The 27,905-nt window shown below is 38.7% G+C and overlaps 1 protein-coding gene across 1 annotated transcript in view; it reads right to left on the bottom strand.

The window, feature by feature from the left end:
• LOC124595527 overlaps positions 1-27,905 on the bottom strand; it is a 291,163-nt gene that overhangs the window by 24,577 nt on the left and 238,681 nt on the right. The window contains exons 17-21 of the mRNA XM_047134296.1: positions 24,321-24,394; positions 24,159-24,235; positions 8,517-8,553; positions 7,550-7,602; positions 3,950-3,986 (exon numbers count right to left, since the gene is read on the bottom strand). Coding sequence (XP_046990252.1) covers positions 3,950-3,986; positions 7,550-7,602; positions 8,517-8,553; positions 24,159-24,235; positions 24,321-24,394 — 278 coding nt within the window. The remainder of the gene's footprint in view (positions 1-3,949; positions 3,987-7,549; positions 7,603-8,516; positions 8,554-24,158; positions 24,236-24,320; positions 24,395-27,905) is intronic.

The raw sequence follows: 27,905 nt of genomic DNA, 5'->3' as shown, positions 1-27,905 counted from the left end.
GGGGGAGTAGTAGTTTAGGTTCTGGAGGAATGTGGATAGGGTGTCTTCACACTTGATCCAGATCGCAAAGATGTCATCAATGGATCTGAACCAGGTGTGGGGTTTAGGATTGTGTGTGTTTAGGAAGAATACCTCTAGATGGCCCATGAGTAGGTGGTCATAGGATGGTGCCATGTGGGTGCCCATAGCCATACCCCAGATTTGTTGTAAGTAGTGCCTCCAAAGGAGAAGTAATTGTGAGTGAGAATATAGTTAGTCATGGCAACTATAAAGGAGGTTGTTGGTTTGGAATGCCTACACATTGGGCATTGGGAAAGGTGGTGTTCAATATCGGTAAGGCCATGGGAGGTGGCATCAATAGTGATGAACAGGGCACCATGTGGTAAAGGGACAGGAACTGTGGAGAGTCGCTGGAGGAAATGGTTGGCATCTTTTATGTAGGAGGGTAGGTTTCGGATAACAGATTGGAGGTGTTGGTCAATGAGAGCCTACCCTACCCTCCGTCTAACCTCCTAAGCTGCACGTAGCTGCCCTACTCTCTCTCCGCCTCGTCCCTGTGCACTCTCCAGCATCACTTCACTGTCCACAATCCCTACCCTACTAACCCTCCCCCTCCTCACCCCAGCCTCCTCCTTCCCCCAGCCAGTAACCACTACTGTCACTGGTGCTGCAGCTTGCAGTGTGGTTTCAGTTGCCCGAGACTGCTGTCATATGTGTAGGTTGTGTTTGCATGAGTGTGTGTGACTGTTGTCTACTTTTGGCTAAGGCCTTACTGGCCGGAAACTTTATTTGTGACAGTCTTCTTGTTGCGCCTATCTGCGACCCATCATCTCCGCTATACGGTGAGTAGAACTTTCCTTTTCATAATGTTGTTGTAAATAGTGTTATACGGTCAAGAATCCCCAATACTGTGTTTGTTGGAACAGAAACACTTCACTTTGGTGTGTATGATGCTGTTTTTACTTTCAATGATGGCAATATTGTAAGGTGCAAAGTAATTCGAAATATGGGAATGAAGGTAGATTTCAACGTGATATGAACTAGACAAGGAATGTCTTTCGGTTGTTGACAGGGCTGTAAATATCCTAGAAATACATGCCATAGTAAACAGGAGGAGGACAGAAAGGAAGCTGGAGGAGGAGTTTGCAGAAGATGAAGATGATCCATCCTATGGATCTGGAATGCACTAAAAAGATAATCTAAGCTCCATCACTTGATTCCCACAAGCCTAACTTAACACAGACTTTTTCCAAACACCTGCATACTGTTCAGTTTATAAACAATAACAGCGCAAAAGTAGTGAATTTTCATTACAATAGAAAAAAATTAATCTAACAACTGAATTCGAGTTTTTTAAAATAATCCCCATGTTAAGTTGTAGACAATACTCCAATAAATAACCAGTAAAGATTTCAACTTCCCAGCTCAAATACTTTCTGAGAAAGCATGTAATTTATAAGCACTATTTTAACATTGGAAAGATAAGGCTTTTCGTGGCCCCTTAGCAGATTTTCACTTATATCATATTTACTTCTTCAAGCATTTCGTTCTTATAGATACTATTCATTAAATGCCAGTTATTTTAATTTGTTTGTTGTATGTCCATATGGTAGAGATAATTATCATCCACCATATTGTTCTCCTGTCGAAGCTATTCTCGAACAGAGAACCACCAGTTGGTTGTTCAGAAAAACAAAAGAAAATGTGAATATTTGGATCCGGCCAGGAAGCATGCCCAGTTGAATTATTTGGTTAGGCTGCCTGCTCTGTACAAGCAGAGCCAAGTTTGAATTCCAGTTCATTACAATTGCGGACAAAACAGTGGGTACAAATTTCACTTATGAAGAATGACAAACAGTGCTGAAATGGAAGTGAGTGCTTGTGAATGTGATCAAAGTGTAATTATGATGGGTAATAACTCCATACAGTGTGTATACGTGGACAAGAAAAAGACTCCCAGTTTTTTCCCAGTTAAATATACACTTTTTCCCGGGTGAAAATACACTATACCCCTGGTGAAGGCATATTTTTTCCATGTTAAATGACAATATACTTTCCCTCGGAGCAATAAAACTTGTCAATTCTGTGAATGGTTAAGGTTTTATACACGAGCATAGAACTTCCTAGCACTTTAGGAAATGAAACCCAGCAAAAACCAATGCGTTTTAGAAAGATCTTTGATATGCGGCAACATTTACAGCACATATTTTCATTTTACAAAAGTATAAACACAAATTCCGCTGAAGCACTGAAACCGAGATTGCGACACACTTTTATCAGCCAATAATAGCTCATACCAAGTGGTTTTGGCCAGTGACAGAGATATTCAGAGTACAGGACACGTAATGTAGTTAGCCAATAGCAACATCAATGTTACATAGAGCGAATGCACAAATAGGAAAGGTTAATGGTTTAAATTAATACACATACAGTGCACCTACAAGAGAAGCTCAGCTTTCACATATATTATTGGTCGTCAAAAATTTCTTCTTTTTTTGAAGTGTGTTGTTAGGTAGGATCCTAAGGGCACAATTTAATTTGCAGCAGCTGAATACTTCTGACAGCATGATTATAAATTCCACTGCTGCGCAACAAACATTTCATGAGTTGCCTTGCTGAACACGTTTTGTTGAGCACTTAGACTTTTCCATAGAAAAGCCAATTATGTGTGAAACTGCTCAAGAACTCAGCTTGCATTTTCTTTTGACAAATATACTTTTTGCCATTGTTATCGTATAATTTTGAAAGAACTAAAATACATACAAAAAACTAACGTTGAAACTTGGGTCTTTTTTTAGCATGTGTTAAGTTTACATAAAACATAAATGTGAGAGTAAAATTTTAAATAATATCATAAATGGCTGGGCTTCTGGACCCAAAATTTTTGTACGTGGCTGGTACTCAGTGTTAAGTTTTGAATGACAGTCTAACACTCCGTGATTGAAGAAATTCATCAGACATTCTCACATGTAACGTAATTCATCTTGCATAAAAGGAAATTTATGTTGAAAGTAATGCTTCTCAAACCACCATCTGCAATATTTCCCGCAAAATGTAAGTAGCTGTGCCATCATGCTCATCAAAATGGGGCCCATGAGAAAGATGCTTTGAAAGCAGTCTATTGTTACAAAGTATTGCCCAGTCCTTGATGCATTTTGCTGTCGGCAGTCGCTTGTTTGTCAACATGTTTTGTTGTTGTAAATAGCATATTTTCTTTGCAACTAAAGTTTTATTTTGGTGTGATTCTCTCATTTATGTTAAACTGCTGTAATATTATTCAGCAATAGTGGGGTAAAGTCATAACATGATAAGCAGTTCTGGAAGACACTAGTTACATGATGTTATCAGAACTGAATTTCTGCAGGAAACATGCAACATAAATGAACAGTATTCAATTGTACAACAGGATCCTTATATGAAGCATAGGCCTGTCAAGCTTTGACTGACACCTATGAGACATCTTAATAGTCATAACTGATTACAGAAAACGAACTACATTCACAGCTCAACAAGAAGGTATCAAGTACATTACACATCAGTGTATAAATACTTTAAAATAAATATTATTTATGTCGCAATTCATGCAAATTTTTGCTAAGTTAAGAAGCACCATAGTGACAGCCATCTCACAGTTGGCTTGACTGATAAGTTACATCAGATCTTTCAAGATCTTAACGATGTGAGTATATTAGCACTACTTACAACTGACAGAACATTTTACAGAGGTAACCTGCAATGGCTGTTTACACATGTCAATACATAATTTGAATTATTTCACATTCTTGAAAGGTCTCCTCCATGTTAGGAATACAGAAAAAAAATGTGTGGATGAATGCTGGATGTAATGAATTAACACAAAAACCAAACATTTTCTACTTTCATTTCAAATCAAGAATGTTACTGACACTACACAAAGTTGCACACATATTTACAAACTCATACAACTTACCTGTTCTAAGGACGACTTTGATTCTTGAGCACCACAACTGCAACAAAGAAAATTATTTCTATATGCGCTATAAAAATAATTTATGAGAATCTATATCTATACCCTGGAAACCTTTGCAAAATGCACAGCAGAAGATACTAAGTGGTATAACACATACTGGTGTTTCTTCCCATTTGATTTGCTTATGTAGCACAGAAAGATGGGCTACTAAAATGCCTCTGTTTTTTTCAAATCCTGTTTTCAAATCCCTACAGGAGCAATATGTAGGGAGCTGTAGTGCGTTCCTGGATTGCTTATATACTTGGAACTTTGCATGCAGGCATTCAGTGCCGAAGAAGTCTCTTTAACAAGTTGAATGAGACCTCAAAGCATACACGATTAGTACACCAGGTGATCATTTCCATCCCTTGCTACTGTTTCCCTATGGGATGTCATTATTTACTGTGTATTCTGACTGCTAATGATTGGCAAACCTCATATCTTTCTGTGCTTTCTTCCCTCTGGCATGTGACACAGCAGGCTTCTCAACAAGTCAAGTGTGCCTCAACAGTTCAGTTTCTGTTTCAGAGTGATACGGCACCTCAAACTTGTTAGTCACTGGGTGGGTGTAATACCCTGAGTTCTTGTTCTTTGCCTTCCCTGGACACGAACCTTACACCTACCACTGACAAGAAATCATGGTCAAGTCAACGGGTGATAACATAACCTGTATTTTCTGTAGAGTAGACAGTATGCACTGGTGAAGATGGTACTTGAGGTAACTTTGGTGTCTGGTAACCCTCCTAACACACCCATTCACAACAGTTTTCAATGATCTGACAGAAGTCAGAGTGATTACCAGCTGCTTACAAACAGCTACTAGTTCATCATGTATCCAAGAACAGACTTCACAGTCATGCTGGATTGAGGGTGGTGCATTGTTTTACAAAACTAAGCTTGCTCATTCTCTTTTTAATTTCTGGATCCATTGTATTACAAGTATTAAAAGTTCCCTTTAAGAACTGAAGCAGTTAACACAAAAAAATATTGTTGTTGTAAGCAGAGAAAACCTGGGATAAATTTATTTGTTCTATGGAACTACTTGGCATTTTGAGTCTCAAACTTCAGGTTTTTTCACTAAGCAAACACATAACAAACTCAAAATTACCAAAAATTTTAATTAATTTAGAGATATCAGCTTCAATTCAGATTTTTAGTTGGTGTTCCTAGTGCACAGCTGCCCGGAAGTGGATAGTTTCCACCTACATGTAATATTGCAGCTCTTACATTGACTAACCCAACCACTTTTTGTGTGTTACCAAATACAATAACTTCATACACCTGAAGATGGGATTCTAAAATCCTGAAACCAGATATGGTTTGAATAAATAATTAGCATAACTGAAGCAAACTCTTCAAATTAATTATCATCCCTCTCGCTTGTTCATGTCCTACAAACCAAATCTTGAGTACCAAAAATGTAAGTTATATATGCCGCTGTTGGAAGGGAAAACAAAATCAAATACAATACGACAGTTACAGCAAGTACAGGAAACACTATTACATCATAGCAATTGATTTTGTAAGAACTATATTTTCGTCATAATCACACACTTTCAACTATTTCCTTATTTTTTTTAAAAAAAATAGGAAGAGAGAGAGAGAGAGAGAGAGAGAGAGAGAGAGAAGATGGAAACATTACACTTACGAGAAATGACTTTCCAGTTGAACTGTAGCATGCATAACTGTTAACTTGCAATTGTCAATTTACTATGAAATGTGTTACATACTACACACACAAATGTCACGCCATTCTCAATAATATACATTTATTCACGCAAGTACACACTGAAATTAGGAGGAACAACTGCCTCCCCACTCCACCAAGAGTGTCTTTCAGCTGTCCACCTAACCTTCGTGACCTCTTGGTTCATCCCTATGAAATCCCCAAACCACCTTCCCTACCCTCTGGCTCCTACCCTTGTAACTGCCCCTGGTGTAAAACCTGTCCCATGCACCCTCCCACCGCGACCTACTTCAGTCCTGTAACCCGGAAGGTGTACACGATCAAAGGCAGAGCCACGTGTGAAAGCACCCATGTGATTTACTAACTGACATGCCTACACTTTGAAGCCTTCTATGTGGGAATGACCAGCAACAAACTGTCCATTCGCATGAACGGACACAGGCAGACAGTGTTTGTTAGTAATGAGGATCTCACTGTGGCTAAACATGCCTTGGTGCACGGCCAGCACATCTTGGCACAGTGTTACACCGTCCAGGTTATCTGGATACTTCCCACTGACACCAACCTATCAGAACTTCGGAGATGGGAACTTGCCCTTCAATATATTCTCTCTTCCCGTTACCCACCAGCCCTCAACCTCCGCTAATTTCAAGCTGACGCTGCTCGTATCTCATCTGTCATTCAACAACATCTTTGATTCTGTACTACCGCCTCGACTGACATCTCTGCCCAATCTCTTTGCATTTACATATGTCTGCCTGTGTCTGTATATGTGCGGATAGATATGTGTGTGTGTGTGTGTGTGTGTGTGTGTGTGTGTGTGGGCGCGCGCATGTCCTTATGTCCTTTTTTCCCCCTAAGGTAAGTCTTTAGCTTTAAATGTGTGTGTGTGTGTGTGTGTGTGTGTGTGTGTGTGTGTGTTTTATTGTCTCTATCAACATACCAACGCTTTCTCATTTGGTAAGTTACAGCATCTTTGTTTTTATATATATTTTTCCCACGTGGAATGTTTCCCCCTATTATAGTCATATCATTGACTATCTACATGCCTACATATAAGTCCTAAGCTCTCTGAATTTACCTTCAGGGTCCTTACATGAAATGTCCATTGGCGGCAGAAGAATTGTTCTGCACTCAGCCTCAAATGCCAGTTCTCTAAATTTTCTCAGTAGTGCTCTACAGAAAGAAGGATGTTTTCCCTCCAATGTTTTCCATTTAAATTCCCAGAGCATTTCTGTAATAATTGTGTGTTGTTAGAATTTAGTGGTAACAAATCTAGCAGCCCGCTTCTGAATTGCTTTGATGTCTTCCTTTAATCTGACCCAGTGCGGATCCCAAGTACTCGAACATACTCAACAGTGGGTTGCACTAGTGTCCTACATGTGATCTTCTTTACAGGTGAATCACACTTTCCTAAAATCCCCCCTCCCCCCAATAAACAAAAGTCAACCATTTGCGTTTCTACTCATCTGCATTAACTTGTATATTTCTACATTTAGAGCTAGCTGCCAGTCATCACACCAACTAGAAATTCTGTACCAACTAGACATCATCATACACAAAGGAAATGATAGAGTCAGTTTATACACATAAAAATAAATATGTAAAAGGCACAGATTTTGAACTTCGCTGGTTTTGTGATGCCTTCTACATTAGTGTGCCATCCTTTGCCTTTAAAGAATTTGACATAAAAATGGCTGCAGAGAAGAGGACACTCAAATTACAGTGCACTATGACATTTACTAGATGGATTAGGGAAAATGTTTCTTTTCTCATACCACAAAGAGTTCCATAATTAAAATGTTCTTCCCAAAGCTAATTAAGTGAAAGGTGTTACCCAAATCTGTAACATTCATCAATTTAACTAAACTAACCTTTCTGGAGTTTTGCCTATGAGCATTTCATTTCCACTGTACTGCAGGCAAGTCTGGAAAAGCACAGTGTAAAACAAAAATGTTAAAAATGATTAATTTAAGAAGCATATTTATCAATGACAAATAATTACTGACTCAGAGAGGACTACATGTACAATGAAGCTTAAAGGTAGTCCATATAATACAATGATACATGCCAATCATGATGCCTATCAAATATAAAAGCTAAAGAAGGATCAAATGGTTAACACCAGTATTAAATATTAGTATATTTTCTGGGTTTTTGCCAGAGGCAAACACATTGATAAGATTAGTAATGGAGCATGTTATCCCGCTAAAATCATGGATCTTAATGGATTATGACTGGATCAACCATTTGGAGCTACATATAGGACTGTTGCAAGCTCAACTGAAAAATTTAGTTTTGCAGTAAATCAAAGTGACGAACAACTCAATTTATTACACTCCTTTCATTCCTTTACCAGTGTTATTCATGTGTGATGAAAACTAACAATTACACTCTCTGTATTATGGGAAAGTATCAAAATGAAACACAACAAAATTTTTACGTAAATGTTATTTACACAGCATATCACGAAACTCAGAAGAAAAAATCTAAATTTAATCACCTTTAGTACATAATGTGACTTCAAAGCTAAAATAAAATGTGAGGCACTTCCTGATGTATACATGAATCTAGCTCTAAAACTTCCATCCAAAGACTACTTTTGAAATTTGTATACCATTATATCAGCTAGTGAAGAACAGCACTGACAAACATCTCACTGTTGACTTCACTGAAAAGTTATGCTTTACATGAAATAACTGTATGTAACCCAAATCAGCATTAAAACTATTTTTACGTCACCTTCTGCATTCATTTCAAGCCATGAACCTAACACTACCACAGTTACTGGCTGTGCCATAAATCTGCAATAAATTTTCAGATTTACGCACTATACCTTACCTGTTCTGTGGATGGTTGTAGTTCTTGAGCACCACATCTAGAACAAAGAGAATCGATATATGTATAATTAAACTAAATAAGTAACTAAATTAACAATGCACAAAATAAACGTCATTTTTCGATGAAGTTTACACACGTTAATTTGGTGCACTGAACCATATTCGCAAATTACAGTGAACATTAAAGCCTTACTGTTAGGACTACAATAGAGATATCTTTGCGTAAGTAGTTCCTGCCGGAAAGAAATAATTAATGATAAATGTTAGTAATGCAAAGCTTGCAATAGTGGTGCACTTACATGGAATTTATATATTTGAGATATAGAAGTGGAATGTACAAAACAATACTTGAAATAAGAATGGCTGGAGAACGGATGAAGAAACACACATAAAAAAGTAACAGTTAATCCAAAGCCTACAGCTTTTTTAAGCAGTTGATTGGGCTAAAGAATGATACTAACAGGGAACATAAGGAAGAAAGACAGTAATGTAAAGGTGTTGAGGGAAATTAAATCTAACTGCTGACCTTAACATCAAGAGGGATAGAAAGTAAAGGAAAGGAGTATGATATATGAATCTTCACTGTTTTGTTACACCTCTGCCACTGCAGAGTAATAATAATGGTGAGATAACATTTGATTTATTAAAAAAAAAAAAAATGATACACGCCATTGATAATGCAGTTAGTGGTAAAGATTCATCACTGGATGTAAATGGTAAGAAGATGATAAAGACTGCCTTATAAAAGATTTCTCTTTTAACCGTTACCTACATATAAGGAAATCTGCAGTCATGGAATGAGTCCCACACAAGCACAACATTGAAATTTCAACCACTTCAAGTAAACAGCTGAATTCTATTATTTGAAGCTTGTGATCTATTAATTCTCCAGCTCTGTAAGAGTGAAGAAGAGTCCCAAACACTGGATTCAAGGAAGAGGCTCAATATATTCAGACATGTTGCTATGTTTGGCTGGGTCAAGCAAGAGATATCACTTATATATCACAGATATATCACTTAATTACCTTAAATAAGAAAAAAAAAAATCTTCAAAAGAAGAAGTAATTTCCATTTTGAAAACCTGTTAATAAAGATATATTTGTTGCGAACAAAACAATACACAAGAAAAAAGGGAGCTAAATGATGAGGTCGTATTTTCAGATATTGTCCAAAAGGGATGAAAGCAGCATTGATAAAAGTCAACAGAATTTGAATAGCACCAGTGATGATGCAGCTGGAATTTTTCTTGATGTTGTGAACACAGTGTCAAGATCACAGATTTCTTCTACTATTTACATGCTCCATGGATAACCTTGGTCTGGCACTCATCTGTCGCCTGATAGCAGCTAGTGGATGGTAACCACATACGGAAATGCTCTGAAAGAAAAACCAAGGTGGTAAATGGCCTAAAGTGCTCCTAAAAATAGGTACAAGGTGGTTTTCACGGGAGGCAATAAGACAGAACCAGACATATGTGCATCTCCTTTTCAAGTAGGAGATTGATGTGTGGACAGATACATAATGGAAAGCACAGGCCCCTACTTATACTGTATATGGTTTCAGTCTTAGATTCATGATGAAAATTCTTAGGGAAATAGGATCATGGGAGGAGAGGGGAGGGTGGGAAGAAATCTGACATGGACATAGTATGCACCCGGAGAGAAACTGTCTGCCAGATGAAAGATAAAATCTGAGGGGTATAGTGAGAAGGAGGGTAAAAGGAGATCTTGACAAAAGATTTTTCAGGAAATCCCTGGAAGTTCTGCTCATATGTAACAAACATTGGATCAAAACCCTCCATTGTCTCTCACTGCCTAGTCAATTGTTGAAACTGAAGACAATAGATAGGAAGCAGGAATGTGAAAATACACATGTAAAAATTAATTAAGCCATAAGGCTCCTATCATCACATAACTTTCTGACAGCCTTCCCCAGCTTGTACTTATAAAAATATCTTAGAAAGTAAACAGCCCCATGTAGCATGAAAAGAGCACAGTTCATGAGGAACATAAATGAAATAAAGCACAGAACTGTTCAACAATACCACTAACCTTCATTTATGAAGAAGAATCAATGCAGATTCAGGAAACAACACACATACAATCACGGATATTATTCAATCACAAATGATTTTGATGTAGGTGAACAGGTAGATTTCTTCTTCACAGATTTCCATCAAGCAATCAATACTATACCACACTACTCTGTGATAACCAAGATATTATCATATGGAATATTTTTAAATGACATAATTCTGCCATAATTTGACTAAGTTTTTCTTATTATTTCCACTCTTGTGACTTCGACTTTTGAACCACTATCAAGTGCAGTTGTGAGGCATTTGTCTGTGACACATTGTCCTCTCACACTTTCATTTCTATTCAAAAAATGAGTTGCATACATCTTGCCTATCACCCACACTCTCTCTTTCAGTTCAGACATTATTTGCTTTTCTTGATTAAATTGTTTTTGCACTTAACTAAATGAGAGATTAGGGACTTTTATTTCAACTCTATTCTGATCCTGGAGAAACATGTTGTTACTCAAGTTTACAAGAGCTTCTGTAACTTCTTGTTTTCAGCTCATGAGAACCTCCAACTTGAGGAATAATCTTCCCTGCACACAGGACAGGCACACTAACTGCAACTCAGAACCGAGTTCACCACAGAGGCAGGAGTAAACACAATTCAGCTCTGCCAGCCTAACCCAGGGTTCGGGCAGGACAAAAGCATTCTGCAGGACAAGTGGACTCCGCATTGAGTTCAGAAAATTTAGGACAGAAGGCTTAGGAATATGGAGAGATGGAAGCCTCTTGAGTTCCTAACTGGCCCCAGTGGGTTTGAGTGAAACTACAGTTTTGTACTGTTGCTGGGCAGCACTTCAATTTCTGATGTATTGCCACAGCTGCACATGAGAAAATTTCAGTTGCAAAAGGATGTTTCTGATTGGCATTTGGGCTCAATTCCAATCCCCTGATTGCAGAAACAGTAAGGCCTTTTCATTGATTGATCAAAGTAAGTACACTGAGAGGAGACACTGAGGTTTGAGTGGACTCCACAGAGGATTCACTCTGGGCCTTACTTTCAGGACCACCACGACATTGATAAGCAGAGCTGGACTTTGGACTTATGTCAAGTAGCTGGGGTTTGATTTAACAGTTCACAGGATTTAGACAAATCTCTTGTGATCACATCTAAGAAGATGACTTTGCCCATGGCCACAATCATGACAGCATTAGCACTTGCAGCATCACATCATATGGTGACATCATACAGATTCACTGCAAACATGATAAGCTTGCAACACAAAGTAATCTACCGACAACAGGAATTTTGCCTATTTCAGGAGAAACAGTTTCATTTCTATGTTTTAACAGGCAGTTATCCATATAAAAACTAGATATATAGACATATTGTCATGAAATATGACAGCAAAGTGTCTGAACAAGAACTGACAGTGTGATTCACCTGTGAAAATTCAGATGAGACATATGGTTTTTATAATTAGATACGAATTGTAATATTTTGATTATGTTTCACACAGACATGTTTGATGTGTACTAATAAGTTCCCCAGCTGCATGTGATAATGGCTTAAAAGCTGAAATCACGATAGTGGAAATAATAAAAATATGTATACAGCTATTTGGCAGTAGCATCATCACATAAAAGAACATCAGTATGGAATATTATATCTGATAAGTGATTGTTGTTGTTGTGGTCTTCAGTCCTGAGACTGGTTTGATGCAGCTCTCCATGCTACTCTATCCTGTGCAAGCTTCTTCATCTCCCAGTACCTACTGCAACCTACATCCTTCTGAATCTGCTTAGTGTATTCATCTCTTGGTCTCCCTCTACGATTTTTACCCTCCACGGTGCCCTCCAATGCTAAATTTGTGATCCCTCGATGCTTCAAAACATGTCCTACCAACCGATCCCTTCTTCTAGTCAAGTTGTGCCACAAACTTCTCTTCTCCCCAATCCTATTCAATACCTCCTCATTAGTTACGTGATCTACCCACCTTATCTTCAGCATTCTTCTGTAGCACCACATTTCAAAAGCTTCTATTCTCTTCTTGTCCAAACTAGTTATTGTCCATGTTTCACTTCCATACATGGCTACACTCCATACAAATACTTTCAGAAACGACTTCCTGGCACTTAAATCTATACTCGATGTTAACAAATTTCTCTTCTTGAGAAACGCATTCCTTGCCATTGCCAGTCTACATTTTATATCCTCTCTACTTCGACCCTCATCGGTTATTTTACTCCCTAAATAGCAAAACTCCTTTACTACTTTAAGTGTCTCATTTCCTAATCTAATTCCCTCAGCATCACCCGACTTAATTAGACTACATTCCATTATACTAGTTTTGCTTTTGTTGATGTTCATCTTATACCCTCCTTTCAAGACACTGTCCATTCCGTTCAACTGCTCTTCCAAGTGCTTTGCTGTCTCTGACAGAATTACAATGTCATCGGCGAACGTCAAAGTTTTTAATTCTTCTCCATGAATTTTAATACCTACTCCGAATTTTTCTTTTGTTTCCTTTACTGCTTGCTCAATATACAGATCGAATAACATCGGGGAAAGGCTACAACCCTGTCTCACTCGTTTCCCAACCACTGCTTCCCTTTCATGCCCCTCGACTCTTATAACTGCCATCTGGTTTCTGTACAAATTGTAAATAGCCTTTCGCTCCCTGTATTTTACCCCTGCCACCTTCAGAATTTGAAAGAGAGTATTCCAGTTAACATTGTCAAAAGCTTTCTCTAAGTCTACAAATGCTAGAAACGTAGGTTTGCCTTTTCTTAATCTCTCTTCTAAGATAAGTCGTAAGGTCAGTGTTGCCTCACGTGTTCCAACATTTCTACGGAATCCAAACTGATCTTCCCCGAGGTCGGCTTCTACCAGTTTTTCCATTCGTCTGTAAAGAATTCGCGTTAGAATTTTGCAGCTGTGACTTATTAAACTGATAGTTCGGTAATTTTCACATCTGTCAACACCTGCTTTCTTTGGGATTGGAATTATTATATTCTTCTTGAAGTCTGAGGGTATTTCGCCTGTCTCATACATCGTGCTCACCAGATGGTAGAGTTTTGTCATGACTGGCTCTCCCGAGGCCATCAGTAGTTCTAATGGAATGTTGTCTACTCCCGGGGCCTTGTTTCGACTCAGGTCTTTCAGTGCTCTGTCAAACTCTTCAAGCAGTATCTTATCTCACATTTCGTCTTCATCTACATCCTCCTCCATTTCCATAATATTGTCCTCAAGTACATCGCCCTTGTATAGACCCTCTATATACTACTTCCACCTTTCTGCCTTCCCTTCTTTGCTTAGAACTGGGTTGCCATCTGAGCTCTTGATATTCATACAAGTGGTTCTCTTCTCTCCAAAGGTCTCTTTAATTTTCCTGTAGGCAGTATCTATCTTACCCCTAGTGAGACAAGCCTCGACATCCTTACATTTGTCCTCTAGCCATCCCTGCTTAGCCATTTTGCACTTCCTGTCGATATCATTTTTGAGACGTTTGTATTCCTTTTTGGCTGCTTCATTTACTGCATTTTTATATTTTCTCGTTTCATCAATTAAATTCAATATTTCTTCTGTTACCCAAGGATTTCTATTAGCCCTCATCTTTTTACCTACTTGATCGTCTGCTGCCTTCACTACTTGATCCCTCAGAGCTACCCATTCTTCTTCTACTGTATTTCTTTCCCCCATTCCTGTCAATTGTTCCCTTATGCTCTCCCTGAAACTCTCTACAACCTCTGGTTCTTTCAGTTTATCCAGGTCCCATCTTCTTAAATTCCCACCTTTTTGCAGTTTCTTCAGTTTCAATCTGCAGTTCATAACCAATAGATTGTGGTCAGAATCCACATCTGCCCCAGGAAATGTCTTACAATTTAAAACCTGGTTCCTAAATCTCTGTCTTACCATTATATAATGTATCTGATACTATTTAGTATCTCCAGGATTCACCCAAGTATACAACCTTCTTTTATGATTCTTGAACCAAGTGTTAGCTATGATTAAGTTATGCTCTGTGCAAAATTCTACAAGGCGGCTTCCTCTCTCATTCCTTCCCCCCAATCCATATTCACCTACTATGTTTCCTTCTCTCCCTTTTCCTACTGACGAATTCCAGTCACCCATGACTATTAAATTTTCGTCTCCCTTCACTACCTGAATAATTTCTTTTATCTCGTCATACATTTCATCTATTTCTTCATCATCTGCAGAGCTAGTTGGCATATAAACTTGTACTACTGTAGTAGGCATGGGCTTTGTGTCTATCTTGGCCACAATAATGCGTTCACTATGCTGTTTGTAGTAGCTAACCCGCACTCCTAATTTTTTATTCATTATTAAACCTACTCTTGTATTACCCCTATTTGATTTTGTATTTATAACCCTGTAATCACCTGACCAAAAGTCTTGTTCCTCCTGCCACCGAACTTCACTAATTCCCATTATATCTAACTTTAACCTATCCATTTCCCTTTTTAAATTTTCTAACCTACCTGCCCGATTAAGGGATCTGACATTCCACGCTCCGATCCATAGAATGCCAGTTTTCTTTCTCCTGATAATGACGTTCTCTTGAGTAGTCCCCGCCCGGAGGTCCGAATGGGGGACTATTTTACCTCCGGAATATTTTACCCAAGAGGACGCCATCATCATTTAATCATACAGTAAAGCTGCATGTCCTCGGGAAAAATTACGGCTGTAGTTTCCCCTTGCTTTCAGCCGTTCGTAGTACCAGCACAGCAAGGCCGTTTTGGTTAATGTTACAAGGCCAGATCAGTCAATCATCCAGACTGTTGCCCCTGCAACTACTGAAAAGGCTGCTGCCCCTCTTCAGGAACCACATGTTTGTCTGGCCTCTCAACAGATACCCCTCTGTTGTGGTTGCACCTAAGGTACGGCCATCTGTATCGCTGAGGCACGCAAGCCTCCCCACCACCAGCAAGGTCCATGGTTCATGGGGGGGGGGGGGGGGGTGATAAGTGATTAACTCACATAATATTTTGCTGACAGAGGTAACTAACAGATACCAGTGAATCTCAACAGAAATGAAGTCATGTGATGTACGTATCGAGGAATTGTAATAGGATCACTGATGTTCTCAGTAAAGGACAAATATGCATAATATAAGGTCACATCAGCAATGTCAGATTTTTCACTGTAGTGATGTGTACTTAAAAAGGTGGGGGCATGGGTTGATGGGCAGTGGCAAGCAGCAGTGTAGCATCTGATGCTCAAACCAGTAACATCATTCTACCAAAGTTGTTTGTGGCACATTCTTCACGGTGTGCATAGAATTTTTATCATTGATTTAATGTTAGTTTAGGTATGGCGAGGGTGCTTAGCCACTGTAGTGTTTATGTTGGGTGGTATAAAACAAACACAACAAGTAGTACATTAAGAAGTGACAGCAATGTAATTGATTTTAGTGAGAATCATTAGCAAAAACATCAGGCCAGGATGGTGTATACCTCAGCATTGTCCATTACCAGGACAGACAACAGGAGGAGATTGTGGCAGGGGACAGAGACAGAAAGCACACTGGCAAAGTCCTTCTCTCCATAGAGCACATCATGCAACTGCTTTCTTAGTTTTGCATCATTATAATAAAGCTCTTGTCTACGAGGAAGTATCATTGCTTGGTGGCTGGATGGAAATGCAGACCAATTTAGGCAGTACTTCTAGGTAGTGTACTGAATCAAAGCTCTGTTAAAATGTGGAGACACACAAGATAACGCCCATAAGTAACTATTACAACACTAGTGGTAAACACCTGAAGTTGGGGTAATATTTGGGAACAAATTAAATGAAAATGTGAAATCAGTTGTAGGGAAGACAAATGGAAGATCCAGACTCATTGTGGGAAATCTGGAAAAGTGCAGTGCATCTGTGAAGGATGCTGCATAGATGTTAGAGCAATTTATTCTAGACTACTACTCCTGTATGTGGGGTCATGATCAAGAGGAACTGGCAGCAGAAATGGAATGAATACACAGACACTGTGATAGGACTGCATCAAGTTGGTATAACTGACAAAAAATATGGAAAAAGGTAATTCTGTCCTTATGAAATTCTGTTGGGTAAATTTAGAGAGCTGCTATCTGTGATAGGGTGTGCAACTATTTTACTGTTTTCTTAGGTGAATGGAATAGTTGTGGTAATAGTTATTATTATTGGCTTTTGGGACATGCCTATACAGCCATCTCAATAATTGAATGTTAACACAACAACCAACCACTGAGAGGAGAAAATCTCTGACCCAGCCAGGAATTGAACACAGACTTCCTTTGGTTAGCAATCTGCCATGCTGACTGTGCAACTACTGAGGCGGACACAGAGAATGGTTAATACTGGAACGAAGCATCCTTCACTCTGCATAGTACATTTGTTAGTGGAGTATATATGTAGGTGTAGAGCAGATTATAGGTTAATAAACAATATTCCTGCTATAAATCTAAAAAGTTAGCATCACATGGCACAAAAACATTGAAATTACATAACATTTCAGTGCTGACAGTAGGAAGGAAGAATGCAGTTGAATATCCCTTCAATGAAAAAGGTTATTTGAGATGAAGCACAAGCTCGGATTGGAAAAAGGAACCGGACACTCCCTTATGCGATTTAGGGAAACCACATAAAACCTAAATGTGGATGGTCAGACGGGAAAATGAACTGCCATCCTCACATATGTCAATCTCAGTCTTAATGACTGCAGGACCTCACCTGATAAGAGAATTTACATGGTTGCCTCATAACTAATGACAATTTCAATGAACAGTGATTTCTGTTCATATAACAGACCCTGGAAGGCAGGGAAGATGTTTCACCAACTAAGATCTCTTGCTTGTATGCTTAATTTCCATTGTATTCTATATAATAAAATGTCTTACCACTTTTTATAAGAAGGAAGTTATTAGACTGGATATGTTATGTTTCTCTCTAACATTGTTGTATGATACACCAATTAAACATTTCAGGTAATTATATGTGCCAAACCAGTACATTAACTCTGATGTTTGACATTCATGAGTACCTACTGTGTGTGCTAGCTAAGCATTGCTCATTGACAGACAAAGCTCTGACTACCCAAGGTTTTTTTTCTATTCCTTCCAAACTCTGCAGATGCTCTACAATAGTGATACACAGCCTCCGAGAGTGGCAGGGATGGCACAGTTGGCAGCATACTGTCCAAGAATGATATGGGTCTGGATTTTAATCCCAGCCTGATGCACACAAAAACTGATATGTGTACTCAGTGCAGAACAATAGAGTGCATTCTCATGCATATCAGATTTCATGTTGTATTTTTTGCTTACAAAACACAAATCTATATAAAGAAGTGAAATATATGTTTTCATAATACTGACTGGTGTTCCAGAAAACACTGTTTAATAAATAGACATTCTGTTATACATTGCAACTGCAGCTACTGTAATTTGTATATTATGAACCACATGTCAATTAACACAAAGGCAATTGTAATGTAAGAATTATGTTACACAGAGTAACAATGTCAACCACTAACAGTTGACATCACTAAAATTTGCCTTGTGAACTGTAACAATTATACTGTAAGTTTAATTTTTATCCCAGCAGATATTAAGCAGATGTTCACATTCACAGAGCTCTGATCATCAGTAATCCTGTGTGAAAAATCGATTATAAACACTGTTACAATGATAAGCATGCATTCTTTGATCCATCATCTAAACTTTTATTTTATAATTATGCACTTTTTCACTAGTGACCACAAACAAGTGACCATGTTAAGGGTACATCTGAATGAGGTGGAATTCCAAGCAATGGAAATGGTGCCACAGGGGTCTGGGATGCCACTGTATGTCACTGGAAATAAATTTGTGAGTGATGGAGAAATTAACACACATAATTCTCTGAGTTGGTATAGAAATGATTCTGTTATTGTTACTGGATAAAAGTATCACCAAATAACATACCCATAAAACATACTGACAGTGGTACCTCATAATTTCAAAGCACAGCGTGAAACACATGTTAGAACCAAATACCATCAAATGTATAATGTGTGGAATAAAAGAACTGTGCAAGAATGTTAAATCCAGCAACTAGTGCTGTTGGCATATCAGTGGCCATTACTGAAGTATCACACTGTTAACTTCTCCACATATCGCAGTATTTGTTTGCCCAATGAATAGTTTGAAATTCATTTTTCTGCACTGCTTCTACAGAGTACATATCAGTGCTTCCCCACAAACTAAAACTGCTTATTTCTCCATGAATACAAAGCAATTAAATGCTACAGCATGAATAATACTAGAAAGTTCATGACAGCACCCATAGCCAAAAAAATTCAGTGCAACCTAAGTGCTTGCTTGTGCATAAAATAAGAAGAACAAATAGCTTTTTTACCAAATCTGTGTACTTACTATGAAAATTACCAGCCTCTAAATATCTTCAGCAACACCATTCCCTCAATATTTATTGCAACAAAGGCACTGGACCCTAGAAAAAATTTCAATATCTGTTTTTGCCTTTTCACAATTATAGGAAGGGGAACAAGGAACAATTGCTCAATGCAGCAATCCCATTTTCACACTTAACTAAATGAGCACATATTTGTCTCAAGAGGAAGTCAAACTTTGTTGCAAGCTATTAAATCATTTTCTGTCAGCTAACACTCTTTTGAAAAAATCATCCACTGAAACCTCACTCGCAATAAAGGTAAATGGTAATAGTGAAGACTTCAGTCAATTGATAGTCAGCAAACATATTTTATGGCCCACAGCTGTACATATGCTAGCTATGAGTCACTTTTCTTGGGAAACATTTGGCCGTATGCGACAAAAGTACTTGTTCATCCACCACACCACATCTTCAGGATGGAATGTAACAATATTATGAGAAGGATAGTTGCTACTCACCATATAGCGGAGATGCTGAGTCGCAGATAGGCGCAACAAAAAGACTGCTACAAAATGACCTTTCGGCCAACAAGGCCTTTGTTGAAAACAGACAAAACCACACACACACACACACACACACACACACACACACACACACACACACACACACGACACCAGTCTCTGGCAGCTGAAGGCAGACATTTCATCTACACAGACATTCTGCACGAGACCTTACAATGCATGCCAGTGTGTACCTTCTACTACAGCTAGTAATTCTCTTTCTGTACCACTCACAAATGGAATGAGGGGAAAAATGACTGACTGTATGCTTCTGAGTGAACCCTGATTTCTCTTTTCTTGCCATGTCAGTCCTTATGTTGTTGGAAGCAGGATTGTTCCGCAGTCTCTCACAAATGCCAGTTCTGTAAATTTTCTCAACAATATTACGAGAAAAGAGAACCAGTTTTTGACATAATTCTATAGGCTTTAATTACGTCATCTTTTTATGCACTTTCAAATCAACAGCTACCTTACGAAAAATTTTATAACTTATTCTCCTAGATGACATGCAGCCCATAAATAACAGGACACATTTTATCAAAACATATCAGTTACAAAAGATCACAAAACTAAAATCCAAATTGCAGTTGAAGCAAAAATAGAGTTATTTCATGCTACTGCCATCATTTTACTTAAATTACCTATTTTTAAATTATGTGGTTACTTATTTTGTTTGACAGGCTGACTTACTGCCTTGCTGGCTTACTACCCCACTCTCACCAGTGAAGTATTCATCATACTAATCTGCAATTTAATTTATTGATACGGTTTACTATATTAAGCACACTTTACATTTTGCATAACCATTACAATCATGCAAAAAGATTCAGACCCTCCTGCAAAGTATTAAAAATAGATAGCATTGAAGATCTGCTCTTACAACAACTGTCTGTCTTCCATCTCACAATATAAACTAGTAACTGGGGACATCAGCCAATGTGGCCCATCACTCGTAATGTTGCTCTCATCTGTCATTCATTTTACCTCTGACTGCTCTGCACTGGACACTGAATGGACCTGCTCTACCCCAACACCCTTCAAGTTGATTTTAACGAACATTGCCTGTTTCAACATCCAACTGATTACAAGCTCTCACCTTCTTCCTGGTAACTATGACCATTATATCCTTATCCTTACCTGCTTCAACTGAAAGATATCACCTACTAACAAATCCACACATCAACAACGATACTGTCCTGTACCGATCTGTTCATAGGACATGACACAGCTAGTCGTTCAGATTCCTACAGCCTGTTACTTGGTTCTGATTCACTGATTTCATCTCAATTACATGGACACAGGTGTGGATGCTAATTCTCGCCTCTCCAAAATTTCTAAATCTTTTCCCACAATTTTAATACTTTTTATTTTAGTCTATAGTCAATGCCTATAATGATTACTGATTTTGTTCCATTTTTGAACATTTTCAGCCCCCATAAGACTGAGCACAGTACAAATAACTGGTAATTATTAATAACACAAATGTGACGATAGTCTAAAATAAAAATACTAAAATTATAGTTGTCACTGATATCTTCACTTGGCATCATGTCAAGCTTTCATTCTCTCACAATTCATTTCACATAGTTCTGCTCAATTGAATGAGCCATCATCCTTCCTATTTATGGTTTCCAAAGATCTTAGCTTCATACCAACCAATCACTGGTAATAACTTGACTGTGATGGCTGCCTGTCATTCCACACCAAAAAGATCTTCCCATACTGGATATTTACTCAACAATGTCACATCAGCAGGGACAAACAGCCCCTCTCCCAGTACAGTGAAGGTCTTGCCAAGCCCTTAGCAAAAGATAATTTCCCACCTTCTCCACAAACAGGCTTCCCTTGCCTTAGATCCATGAGCATCCAACACTTTCAGAATCTTGCTGACCAACCCTGGTGGAATACCCATTTTCCATTCTACACCATTTGTGACTGGAACAGTGGACTTTGTTCTTCACTAGGATTCCAAAAACATCTTGCTGTGACCTGAAATGAGGAATACCCTCATCACAATACTTTCCTCTCCTTTTAAAGGGGTACTCCATCCTCCACAAACAGTGCAATCCATCACAAAATATTACCCTGTCCCTACGCCCTTTCTGTACTTAACGGTCCCACAGCTGAGACACATATTTTGGAAAGATGTATATGCAACCTATTCCACCTCTGTCACTAGCATTTCCCATCCCATCAAAAGCCAGGTTACTCATGAAAATTGTGTGTGTGTGTGTGTGTGTGTGTGTGTGTGTGTGTGTGTGTGTGTGTGAGTGAGTGAATGAGAGAGAGAGAGAGAGAGAGAGAGAGAGAGAGAGAGAGAGAGAGAGAGAGAGAGAGAGCACAAGTGATCTGGAGGACTTAATCCAAAAGCTGAGCATTTCTTTGTCCTGCATATGTGCCTGTCCACTTCTCAGTATTTTTTTCTGTTTGGTGGATCATGCAAAAATGGAAATAGTGGATATTTGAGATGGTAAGATCAGAAGAATATGGGCAACCTAACTGATTGCATCATACTGCAGCAGTCTTCTTTCTTCTTTGGTCTTCTTTTTCTTCTCTCATATTTTAGTCTCAAAACATATAGGATGCTACCAACAAATGCCAGACAGTTATGATCATAACTGAAGGAAGCCATTCATAGTATATGACACCTTCTCTAGTTCAAAAATTTATTTCATCCTATTTTGATGACTAGTATTAACTTTTGTAAGGATACTGTTTTTATTAGCAATCAGCTATTCTTTACTTTCTAATTTACCATTTTTATCATATGTGACAACTTTTGAGACAGACAGTCAAAATTTTTACCTATCCCACTGACAACAAGCCAGAAGAGACAGAGAAATTGTCATCATCTTACTTTTATAAGTCAACAGGCTTGCTGCAGTGGTAACACTGGTTCCTGTCTGATCACTGAAGTTAAGCACTGTCGGGCTTGGCTAACACTTGGATGGGTGACCGTCAGCGTCTGTCGAGTGCTGTTGACAAGCAGGATGCACTTGGCCCTTGTGAGGCCAATGGGGATGCTACTTGACTGAGAAGTAGCGGCTCTGGTCACAAAAATTGACAACAGATGCGAGTGCAGTCTACTGACTACATGCCCCTCTACATCTGCAGCCAGTGACACCTAATGCCTGATAATGATATGTTGGTCAGTCGAAACCATTGAGGCTTCCAAGGCCTGTTTGGATGGAGTTTAATTTTGTACCATTAATTTCAAGTATGTCAAACCCAACAGCTGTTTTCAAACACTGAGCATGGAATGCAAATACCACATATGTCACGAATTTAAGAAGATACGAAGCTTAGGGTTTAATGTCACATCAATGAAATCATTGGATTGGATTGGATTGTTTGGGGGAAGAGACCAAACAGCGATGTCATCGGTCTCATCGGATTAGGGAAGGACAGGGAAGGAAGTCTGCCATGCCCTTTCAAAGGAACCATCCCGGCATTTGCCTGGAGCGATTTAGGGAAATCACGGAAAACCTAAATCAGGATGGCCGGATGCGGGATTGAACCATCGTCCTCCCAAATGCGAGTCCAGTGTGCTAACCACTGCGCTACCTCGTTCGGTCTGAAATCATTGGAGATGGAGGATAAGCTCTGATTAGGGAAGGATGGGGAAATCAGTCATACCCATTAGCGCAAACTTTCCAGCATTTGCCTTAAATTATTTAGGAAAAACACAGAAAACCTAAATTAGAATGGCCAGACAGGGACTTGAACTGCCACACTTCTAAATATTAGTCCAGTGTCTTACCACAGTGCCATCTTATTTAACGTATCTGGAAATTCTCAAAAGGGTTTATATGGACCATTGTGACTTAGAGTGCTCAGAAAATCATCAGAACTCACCTTGTATATGGTAAATAATTCTTTCCATACTTTACTCAAAAGTCTTTTTTTTCCCACAAAGGGAACAAAAGTTACAAAGGTTTCAAACAGCTCCATGTGTCTGTACTCTGCTATTAAATTCACAATAATAGCATAGTGAAGTGTTAATTTTTTCCACTATATACTCCATCTTCCGTAATTCACATCACACGTTCTTCAAGCAACAAAAGCTAGTGTACACCTACAAGAACAACTCTCCAAATAACTAATGGCATATTCCTAACAGTAACATGTTCTTAGCAAGCCACATGAAACAACGAGCAAACTTATCAAATAAATATATTGTGAGCGCTGAAGTCCCCACATTACATATGTTTATGGAATATCCATCAATACTTAGACGTCCAAAGTAATTTCTCCGCTGAACACAAAATTTTGGATCCTACGTACTGAAACATCTTCGGTCCTGATACACGTTTGGGATGGAAATGCTATTCGAGCCTACATTGTTATTAGCAAACAGACAGGCCTTTTGTTGAAGGCTTTTCTGTAGTTTAAGCAGATATCTACATTTGTATCAGTGTTGTATTTGTCCCTGATGACTAGCAGCATGCATTAACAAATTGTATACCAAGTTTTCTGCCTCAAGGTAGCAAGTTACTAAATATTGAAAGAAGCTGAGTATGTCTCTTGTAATAATCATTACTGACAAAGGGGTTTTACACTTGTAAGTACCTATAAACTGTATCTATAGATTAGAATGCTGAATTGGTAATATTTTACCATACTTTGTAGTACACTTGCAGTTCTTCACTAACTGAATAACTATTGACTTACCTAGTTTCTTCATCTGTCTGCAATGTTTGTGTAAGTGGTTCAGTCTTTGGTGATACATTGCCTGCCATCTGTAAATGCTGCAGAAAAGAATTTAATTAACATCTGGCACATAAAAAAAGACAACATATACAAAAGCTCTGTCTAACTTACATTAGTACTCACAGTTTCTGTGTGTGATTCAATGGAAATGTCCCCCCTTGCATATCCGTCCTCTGTATAGTATGGACATGCTGCCCCTAATAACAGAGATACAAAAGATGTGATGTGGAAAAAACATATCATAGACACAGAAATTTCTCTGAACCTACATACCAGTTAGTGCAAATGTCAAACCCACATATGAAGAAGAAAAGAACATTAATACCCACTAAACAACAGCACTGTAATTGTTTAAAATAATTAAATTTGTTGTATTTCTTACATCACGTAATACACATGGAGTGCTTTCAAATTCTTATATTTAATTAAGTATTAAATTTAAAATGTAAAAGTGATTAAATGAATTTCTATTTGCACATCAAGTAAAAACTAATCGTGATTGTAATGTATTACTCCTTCTTGTAGAGACAAAAGAGTTGTTCTGTAGATACAAAGCACAGCTTATGTCATGTACACAACAGCAATGAATCATTTAAGGCAAAAACAGGCAAGGATGTTGTTTGTGTGAATAGGAAATTGGGAATTACTTAAAGCAAAAATAATACAATATCAGAAATTGTAGGAGGGAAACAATAAACAAAAGTGAGGAAAGGCAACCACTCAGCTGCAGCTGATGTATGGCACATAGAAAGATGTTCTGTGACAGCAGAGACATTACTAGCTTTTGAGCTGGTATTGTTTTTCCAGTAGCTGGACTGTTGGCAGCACTTTGGGACAAGTGATTCCTTCCAGTGATTTCATATAACTTTTTACACCCTCTCACTGCAATGCAGGACAGTCCCTGTCCATCAGTACATGATGTTTGCCTGGTCTTGGTTTAGCTGTGGCTGTTCATTCACATGTCATGTCACCAACAGTCAACTCGGGCAGCTTCAGAAGGGTTGAATTGTCCCTGATGGATTTACTACTCAGGTGACATCCAACAACTAGACCTTGTACGAAGTCGCTGAGCCATTTTCCTGTTACTGCTTCTCTACTGACAACGATTCCCCTGCCTTCTTTTGTACTGGTGGGCCTGGCTCTTATCTACATCTACATTGATACTCCGCAAGCCACCCAACGGTGTGTGGCGGAGGGCACTTTACGTGCCACTGTCATTACCTCCCTTTCCTGTTCCAGTCGCGTCTGAAAGCCTCCGTGCGCGCTCTAATCTCTCTAATTTTACATTCGTGATCTCCTCGGGAGGTATAAGTAGGGGGAAGCAATATATTCGATACCTCATCCAGAAACGCACCCTCTCGAAACCTGGCGAGCAATCTACACCGCGATGCAGAGCGCCTCTCTTGCAGAGTCTGCCACTTGAGTTTATTAAACATCTCCGTAACGCTTTCACGGTTACCAAATAACCCTGTGACGAAACGCGCCGCTCTTCTTTGGATCTTCTCTATCTCCTCCGTCAGACCGATCTGGTACGGATCCCACACTGATGAGCAATACTCAAGTATAGGTTGAATGAGTGTTTTGTAAGCCACCTCCTTTGTTGATGGACTACATTTTCTAAGGACTCTCCCAATGAATCTCAACCTGGTACCCGCCTTACCAACAATTAATTTTATATGATCATTCCACTTCAAATCGTTCCGCAAGCATACTCCCAGATATTTTACAGAAGTAACTGCTACCAGTGTTTGTTCCGCTATCATATAATCATACAATAAAGGATCCTTCTTTCTATGTATTCGCAATACATTACATTTGTCTATGTTAAGGGTCAGTTGCCACTCCCTGCACCAAGTGCCTATCCGCTGCAGATCTTCCTGCATTTCGCTACAATTTTCTAATGCTGCAACTTCTCTGTATACTACAGCATCATCCGCGAAAAGCCGCATGGAACTTCCGACACTATATACTAAGTCATTTATATATATTGTGAGAAGCAATGGTCCCATAACACTCCCCTGTGGCACGCCAGAGGTTACTTTAACGTCTGTAGACGTCTCTCCATTGATAACAACATGCTGTGTTCTGTTTGCTAAAAACTCTTCAATCCAGCCACACAGCTGGTCTGATATTCCGTAGGCTCTTACTTTGTTTATCAGGCGACAGTGCGGAACTGTATCGAACGCCTTCCGGAAGTCAAGAAAAATAGCATCTACCTGGGAGCCTGTATCTAATATTTTCTGGGTCTCATGAACAAATAAAGCGAGTTGGGTCTCACACGATCGCTGTTTCCGGAATCCATGTTGATTCCTACATAGTAGATTCTGGGTTTCCAGAAATGACATCTAGTAGTCAATTCTGCATTACACAGGGGTGTCAGCATTCTTTTGATCAGATAGGGTGTGTGTGATTGGATATCTTAGGGTGTGTACTTAAAAAAGAAAAACCATACTAACTTAAAAGTTGGTGAAGTCTGAGTTTTTACATGTTTCATAGGGTTCACAACAATCAACTACATATAAATTGTTGCCTTTTTCAAAATTTTGTTGAATATGGACACAGCAAAAATAGAAAAATTGAAGGTGATTGTGTGTGTGTGTGTGTGTGTGTGTGTGTGTGTGTGTGTGTGTGTAAGAGAGAGAGAGAGAGAGAGAGAGACACCAGTACACACTTTTGACATCTTTGGTATGGGTAAAATGATGATCTGTACTACAATGACAGGTTTCATTAGCAATGATTAAATGAGAAAGTGTAAGCTTCCATGGCCATTGCAATCTTTTATAAAACACTGTCAGGAAATAATGTCGCATAGCCCAAAATTTCGGTCACAGTTGTAGGTGGCCATAACCAGAGTGGTGTCTTTACTATTGGGCCAGTGGCTCATTCAGATCTGCTGGCACTCTAAAGAGGGACTCCAGACACCATGATCCCCTTCCAGACCAAATAATTATGATAAAAGAACAATGCATGGCAGTATGCAAAACAAAACCACAGTGGAGGAGGAGATGGAACAATAGCACATCACCCACATAATGCATATATTTGGTGTCAGTGAACAAGTGGCTGAAGTTCTCCATCAAGCTGACATCATGCCAACAACAGATACAGCAACAAATCAGAGATGCGCTGGGCTCTATGAAAGATGTGAAAGATGCTGTCAACAAGCTGCACACGCCTGGAGTACGTGAAGTCAGTTGCAAGTGCAAAATAGTATACAGGGATATCTCTGGCAAACGCACATCCATGAAGCTATGTTAATTCATTAATATTGAAATAAGAGTTAATTTAGTTAAAATTACATTTTAGACTAGTGCATTTATTACTTCTCTAGGCTATGTATTGAAGGTTTTACTTTTCTGAGCATATTTAGATCGAAAAGAAAGTATTTCATAAAGGCCGGTAGTCATTACTTTTGTTTACATTTTAGGCATGAATTTTGTGTGAGGGTAGATCATTATTTTTGACTAGACTTAGCGATTCAAAGTTAAATTAATTTGTGTCTGTCATACAGAGTTTAGGTAGTTAGTTAAAACTTTCAAAAGTAAGTTTAAAAGTTTGTTGACATTAGCATTTAGTTACGTATTAGTAAAGGTTACGAAACTTCAGTGATTTTGTGCCAAGTTATTCTCTGCTTCATCATCATCATCATCATCATCATCATCTAAGACTGATTATCCCTTTCAGCATTCAGTCTGGAGCATAGTCACC

The sequence above is a fragment of the Schistocerca americana genome, chromosome 2 (genome assembly GCF_021461395.2).
Source record: "Schistocerca americana isolate TAMUIC-IGC-003095 chromosome 2, iqSchAmer2.1, whole genome shotgun sequence".
Lineage (NCBI taxonomy): Eukaryota > Metazoa > Arthropoda > Insecta > Orthoptera > Acrididae > Schistocerca > Schistocerca americana.
This window is presented reverse-complemented; position numbering and strand designations above follow the sequence as displayed.